The following is a 7,620-nucleotide window of genomic DNA, read 5'->3' as shown; positions in this document are numbered from 1 at the left end:
AGGTCAGGCTGTACAGATACCTTGCCCACTCTACACAAACATATTTATAACGTTACGATAGTGGGCCCTACCTGCCAGCTCAGGTGAGTTAAGGAACATCTGATTGGTTTGTGCTACTGGCTGTCTAAGGAAGAGGCCATCCATGTTCTTCGATCTGAGTTTGACCAATCCCAACATGAGGATTCTATTAAAATCCTGGGAGGGTCCTCTCTCCAAAGAAGAGCACATGTTTTTTTTTTTGGCAAAAAAGGTCTAGGGGACTAGGAAAGAAATAAGAAGTCGGATCATCTTTTTATGTCTGGTAAGCGTAGCCTGCAAAGACAGGCCCAGTGGCATTCCTGTGTCTTACTTTCAGGGTCCACCCTAACTGCCTTTTAAAAGACTTACCTGACCCCCTCTCGGTAGGTTGCTTTATGAAGGGTTAACAAGGTATGGGATATGTACAGCTCTAACATGCTTTACTAATGTGACAGACCTATGGCTTTAAAGGCCTTTCAAGGACTTAAGGTTTCTTCAGGACTCCCATTGTTGCACTTACACATACTCGCCAGCTGTAATATTGGAATGATCAGGCAATCAAGGCCTTCACCTCACCCCTAATGTGGGACAGAGCAAGAGATTCAACATGGCCCTATAAGGTGGTGATCCATACAGATGACTGACATTGCACCTTACAGAGTTCACTGCTCAAGCCCGGCTGGAGAAGCTTGCCTGTATCTCTATGGAATCTCCACTTCCCATCAGGTGACCAGCAGAGGGAGACACAATATACCAAGATAAAGGAAAATAGACCCTGCTTGCTGACAGTCTCAGTATTAAAACCAACAGGACATCCCCATCATTTGCATAAGCACTACTTTCATCTGCCTCTAGGAATCTTATAAGAAGACCTTTCTCCTGCCTGTGGCATAGTGAAAATATACAAAGGAAGAGCAGCAACATGGTATCCCCATCACAACTCCTTGGGCTTCTGCTCTTCTGGGTTTCAGGTAAGAGCAGTTGGAGAAAAAAGCCCGGAGGACATGGTTTAAATGTTTAAAGTTTTATTTATTAGAAGTTCTCTAACATATGTATTTTTTTACTTTTAGATTAAATGTATATTGTTCTTTTCTCTTTCCTGAGGTACTTTTCACCTGCAAAGTCATCTTACTAATGTTTTCTGTACAATTTCAGCCTCCAGAGGTGACATTGTGTTGACCCAGTCTCCAGCTGTCCTGCCTGTGACTCCAGGGGAGAGAGCCACCATCTCCTGCAGAGCCAGCCAGAGCATTAACACAAACTTACACTGGTACCAGCAAAAACCAAACCAGGCTCCAAAGCTCCTCATCAAGTATGCTTCCCAGTCCATCCCTGGAGTCCCCTCGAGGTTCAGTGGCAGTGGATCAGGGACAGATTTCACCCTCACCATCAGCAGTGTGGAGGCTGAAGATGCTGCGACTTATTACTGTCAGCAAAATTACAACTTTCCTCCCACAGTGATGTAAGTCATGACATAAACCAGCCTGGGAAGCAGAAGTGTGAGGTTTGCCAGGCCCAGCTGCTCTTCTCCGTGCCTCAGCCTGCTTCAGAGCATTTCTAAGATGCAGCCAGGCTTGACGTTTACAGAAAGGTTTTGGCCGAAGATAACTGCAAGGCTTGTCTCCATCAGAATGCTCTTCATTCCATTCCACCCCCAGAAATATAGATATACCAATGCCTATTTTGATGGAACTGGCTATCTTCACATGAGAATTTTCTTTCAGTAACACTGATGGGAAAACATGAGAAGTGCACATATTTGCCCGTGATATTGAATACTCCTTTACATCTAATTTTTGAATACATTACTGTTTTTCAAGAACCAACTAACTCAGTTATGGACCATTAGGAAAAATCTATTTTTAGATGATTTTTTTAAAAGTCATTTGATTATGAAAATACTTTTTAAAAGATTAAAAAAATCCTTATTTTATTTGATGAGAGGGAGAGAGAACAAGAGAAAGAGCAAGGAGTAGATAGAAAGAGATAGAATAGGCACTCCAGGGCCTTCAGCCATTGCAAACAAACACCAGACATATGCACCACCTTTTGCATCTTCTTTATGTGGATCCTAGGGAATCAAGCTTGGTTCCTTTGGCTTTGTAGGCAAGTGCCTTAGCCACTAAGCTATCACTACATCTCAGAAAAATATTTTTATTGTACATTTTGCCTATAAAATATACGTCAATTGAAAATATTTCATGTTAACTATAAAGTAACTTTTAGTTGTTTGGTCTTTTCATAATGAAGTCTACAGTTTTAGAAAATATTTTTATCTATTTATTTGGGAAGAAAAAGAGGGAGAGAAATAAAAAAAAATAAGTGAGAGGGAAAAAAGAGAGCCAGATGAAAAGACACAGAGAGAGACAGATAGAGGGACAGAGTATGGGCTTTACAGAGCCTCTTGCTGTTGTAAATGAATTTCAGATGCATGTGTCACTTTGTTCATCTGGCTATAAGCAGATAGTAGAAAATCAGAAACCAGGTCACAGGCTTTTCATGTCAGAGTCTTTAACTACTAAGTCATATCTTCAGCCTTGAAGGCTTTAATGTTATTTCAGGGTTTTCATTATGGTATTATGAGAAGGATAGTATGGGGAAATCCCACATCCTCCAGGCACCTCCACGTGCATGTGCTAAACTGTATTGAAACTCTCACCTGCACCAAGCCCTCATCTTTTATTTCCAAGCCTCAGCAACTACAAATAATGCTTCCATAAACAACGGTGTACAGGTATAATTGTGGACACAGTTTGGGTATGAATGAAGGGTACAAGTCCTGAATCACACAGTTACAGCGTTTCAGTATTGCAGCAACCTACCAGCAACTCAGCCTATCTTCTACAACAGTGGTATCATATCATTGACTGTGAGCAGAAGGGAAACAAGATCCAGGTTTTCAAATGCTTGCAAGCACTTGGTGTTGTCTGTATTCTGTATTTTTTATATTGTGATAAACATATGATTATTAATTGTTCCTTTAATTTGCATGTCTCAGTAACTTACAATGTGAAATATCATTTAACATATACTCTGTGTATCTTCTTTGATGAGGTATACTAAGTGGTTATTGCCATATTTTGGTATTGTTTTATTTTTGGTTTTGCAGTTAGGTACTTGCTCAAGCCCAGACTGGCCTGGAATTCACTATGTAGTCCTAGGGTGGCCCTGAACCATTGCAAATCTCCTACTCCTGCTTCCCAAGTGCTGGCCTCTGTTTTGTAGGTTGATTGACTACTTTTCAGTTCATGAGTCTTTGTAAACTTTGATGACAGGCCTTTATTGGAAATATACATTGGAAATATTTTTCAAATCATTTTCTTGACAGTATCTTAGAAAAATACTTTGATATTTTATTTAATTATTTGTGTGTGTGTGTGTGTGTGTGTGTGCATGTGTTTGTGTAAGAGAGAGATAGAGAGAGAGAGAATGGGCACCAGGGCCTATAGCCATTCTAAACAAACTCCAGATGCATGTTCCACCTTGTGCATCGGGCGTACCTGGGTTCTGGGGAATGGAACATAACTGACAGAGTCTTTCACAAAGCAGAATTTAGTATTTTCCCTATAAATTGGGAGCAATAAATTGGTACTTTTACAAGCCAAGCTACTTTTTACAGTTCCTGATGAATAACTTTTCCAACTGCATCTCTGAACTTCTGAGTAAGTTTAGTGCAAATGTGTCAAGTGAATTTCTCAATGAATATTACCAGAATAGAGGATCAGTGTGTTAGGAATAATTACTCCTTGCAAAAATGTGCAAATTCCACCTACAATGTGCTGCCCTGATCACACTTGTATGTCCCTGAATGGGTTGTCCCACTTGCTCTCTCATGTTACTAGTTTGGGGAGAAGGAGAAGTAGGTGTCACATCTCCAGAATCATCCCTCAGAGCATAGCTGCTGTAAAGGTCGTCCTGGGGTAGAGGCCACAAAGGGAAGATGTGATCAAGACATTTCAAGTCATCAGGAAAGGAACATCAGATTAGGGAATATCCTCATCCTACATGCCTTGAATATGTTCACTTCACTCCCCAAATAATTGAGGCAATATATCACAACTTACAATATTACATTTCATTTGTTTGATTTGACATGATTGCGTGTATTGATGTCAGAGTAAACTGATAATGTAAAGATGCTGGTAATATTGAGATTATAGTTATTTCACACTTCTTTCCAGGATCTCCACCTTCATGTCTTTCATATCTCTTCAAGCTTGAAGAACAGACTGAAAACTTTAAATCTGTTGTCAACAGAGTAACAGAAAATAATTCATTCTTATCAATCTACACTCATACCACCCTGACCACATCAGATCTCACCTGATTTTGAGCTGCTAGACAGTGAACTAGCCTTGTTGAAAACAAAAAGGAGTTATGGAAAATTTATTGAAAAATATGTCTCAAAAGTATGTTTAGAAAACACAATATTTTCAAACTCCATAGCTATATTATAATAATAATCAGATCTGTAATAATCACAACACTGAAAAATGCATGCCATACCCAAACACCATTTGTATCAAGACAATATACTGAAAGGGTCATGTTCCTCCTTACTCATTCAGGCACCTGAAGCTCTTGGACAGAAGCTAGGGAGTGAAAACAGGAAGACATATTGAAGGTGTTAGTTGTTAACAGCATTTCCAGTTCTGTGAATCCCATTGGTCCGCACTAGGTGTGATATCAGCTGGAAAAGGATGGGCTTCTTGGGAAGAATCACAGAGGTGGAGGTGAGGGGCTGCTTCTTGGACTGCAGGCTTGTTCTCTGATGACACTGTGAGCTCATGGAGAAGCAAGGCATCAAGCAACAATCTAGATTTTCAGGTGTCAGAAGAGTTGAGAAAGTCCTTGACAAGTGTACCATAAGCCATGTCACACATTAGTCATCAACTGTGGAAAGCATTCATGATCTTTAAAATTTGACTCTGTACCCAATGATAATGGGGATGGCAGTGATTTTAAAAAAATAGAAAAGATATGTTAACTATAATGTGCTACATATACTTTATATTTGCTTGTCATGTTTTTATGTGAGGACTTAAGGTTTTTTCAGTACTCCCAATTTGTTGCACTTACACATACGCGCCAGCTGTAATATTAGAATGTTCAGGCAATCAAGGCCTTCACCTTACCCCTATTGTGGGACAGAGCAAGAGATTCAACATGGCCCTATAAGGTGGTGATCCATACAGATGACTGAAATTGCACCTTACAATGTTCACTGCTCAAGCTCCTGCTGGAGTAGCTTGCCTGTATCTCTATGGAATCTCCACTTCTCATCAGGTGACCAGCAGAGGGAGACACAATATACCAAGAGAAAGGAAAATGGAGCCTGCTTGCTGACAGTCTCAGTATTAAAACCAACAGGACATCCCCATCATTTGCATAAGCACTACTTTCATCTGCCTCTAGGAATCTTATAAGAAGACCTTTCTCCTGCCTGTGGCATAGTGAAAATATACAAAGGAAGAGCAGCAACATGGTGTCCCCATCACAACTCCTTGGGCTTCTGCTGTTCTGGGTTTCAGGTAAGAGCAGTTGGAGAAAAAAGCCCTGAGGACATGGTTTAAATGTTTAAAGTTTTATTTATTAGAAGTCCTCTACCGTATGTATCTCATTTGCTTTTAGATAAAATATGTATATTTTTCTCTTTCCTGCGATACTTTTCACCTGCACAGTCATCTTACTAATGTTTTCTGTACAATTTCAGCCTCCAGAGGTGACATTGTGTTGACCCAGTCTCCAGCTGTCCTGCCTGTGACTCCAGGAGAGAGAGCCACCATCTCCTGCAGAGCCAGCCAGGGCATTAGCACAAGCTTACACTGGTACCAGCAAAAACCAAACCAGGCTCCAAAGCTCCTCATCAAGTATGCTTCTAACTCCATCCCTGGAGTCCCCTCGAGGTTCAGTGGCAGTGGATCAGGGACAGATTTCACCCTCACCATCAGCAGTGTGGAGGCTGAAGATGCTGCTACTTATCACTGTCAACAAGGTTATGACTGGCCTCTCACAGTGATGTAAGTCCTGACATAAATCAGCCTGGGAAGCAGAAGTGTGAGGTTTGCCAGTCCCAGCTGCTCTTCTCTGTGCCTCAGCCTGCTTCAGAGCATTTCTAAGATGCAGCCAGGCTTGAAGTTTACAGAAAGGTTTTGGCTGATGATTCCTGCAAGGCTTGTCTCCATCTGAATGTTCTTCATTCCATTCCATCTCCAGAAATACAGATAGCAATACCTATTTTGATGGAACTGGCTATCTTCACTTGAGCATTTTCTTTCAGTAATAGTGACAGGAAAACATGAGAAGTGTACACATTTGCCAATGATATTGAATACTCATTTACATCTAATATTTGAATATACTAGTGTTTTTAAAACACCAATTATTTCAGTTATGGACCATCAGGAAAAATCTATTTTTAGATGATTTTTCTAAAAAAGTCATTTGATCATGAAAATACTTTTTTAATGATTAAAAAGACCTTATTTTATTTGATGAGAGGGAGAGAGAACAAGAGAAAGAGCAAGGGACAGACAGAAAGAGATAGAATGGGCACTCCAAGGCCTTCAGCCTTTGCAAACAAACTCCAGACATATGCACCACCTTTTGCATCTCCTTTATATGGTCCCTAGGGAATCAAACTTGGTTCCTTTGGCTTTGTAGGCAAGTCCCTTACCACTAAGCCATCACTACAGCTCAGAAAAATATTTTTATTGTGAATTTTATTTATTTGGGAAGATAGAGAAAGAGAGTGAGAGAAATAAAAAAAATGAAAAAGGAAAAAGAGAGCCAGAAGGAAAGACACAGAGATAGATAGATAGAGAGACTGAGTATAGGCTTGACAGGGCCTCTTGCTGTTGTAAATGAATTTCAGATGCATGTGTCACTTTGTTCATCTGGCTATAAGCAGGTAGAAGAAAATCAGAAACCAGTTCACAGGCTTTGCAAGTCAATTTTAACTACTAAATCATATCTTCAGCCTTGAAGGCTTTTGTTTTCATTTCAGGTTTTCATTATGGTATTATGAGAAGGATAGCACGCGGATAACCCACATCCTCCAGGCACCTCCACATGCATGTACTAAATTTTATTGAAACACTCACCTGCACCAAGACCTCATCTTTTATTTCCAAGCCTCAGCAACTACAAATGATGCTGCCATAAACAATGGTGTGCAGGTAGAATTGTGGACAAAGTTTGGGTATGAATGAAGGTTATGACTCCTGAATCACACAGTTTACAGCATTTCAGTATTGCAGCAATCCATATAATTTACATGTCACTTGCTCTCTGCCTCCTATCTGATTTTTCTATAGGACAATAAGTCTTCATTAACCAATTTTAAATGGGCACATTTCTTAGGAGCCATTCACTTCATCAAGATGTGTACCTGGTTGTCACTTGAGAAAGGAGCACACTGACAATTTAATGTTGGTTCTTGAGGTAAATTTGCTTCTCTGTGTAACTTTCAACCAGCTTACTATTCTATACTGATCAAATTTAGGAAAGTATGATGAAATGTAACCTATTGGTACAGGTTACCTGGATATATTGTAACTTTAGGTATGACACATGTACTTCTAACAGGTAGACTATATCATT

General features: G+C 40.0%; 2 gene segments (V, D, J or C); both read left to right on the top strand.

Moving 5' to 3' along the window:
• Positions 1 to 940: 940 nt before the first annotated feature.
• On the top strand, positions 941 to 1,484 carry LOC101609156. The segment is given in 2 exon segments: positions 941 to 989; positions 1,174 to 1,484. Coding segments are annotated over 2 exon segments (360 nt in total).
• A 4,016-nt stretch (positions 1,485 to 5,500) lies between these two features.
• Positions 5,501 to 6,042, top strand: LOC123461496. The segment is given in 2 exon segments: positions 5,501 to 5,549; positions 5,732 to 6,042. Coding segments are annotated over 2 exon segments (360 nt in total).
• Positions 6,043 to 7,620: the final 1,578 nt, after the last annotated feature.

Source organism: Jaculus jaculus, chromosome 6 (genome assembly GCF_020740685.1).
Source record: "Jaculus jaculus isolate mJacJac1 chromosome 6, mJacJac1.mat.Y.cur, whole genome shotgun sequence".
NCBI classification, from domain to species: domain Eukaryota; kingdom Metazoa; phylum Chordata; class Mammalia; order Rodentia; family Dipodidae; genus Jaculus; species Jaculus jaculus.
This window is presented reverse-complemented; position numbering and strand designations above follow the sequence as displayed.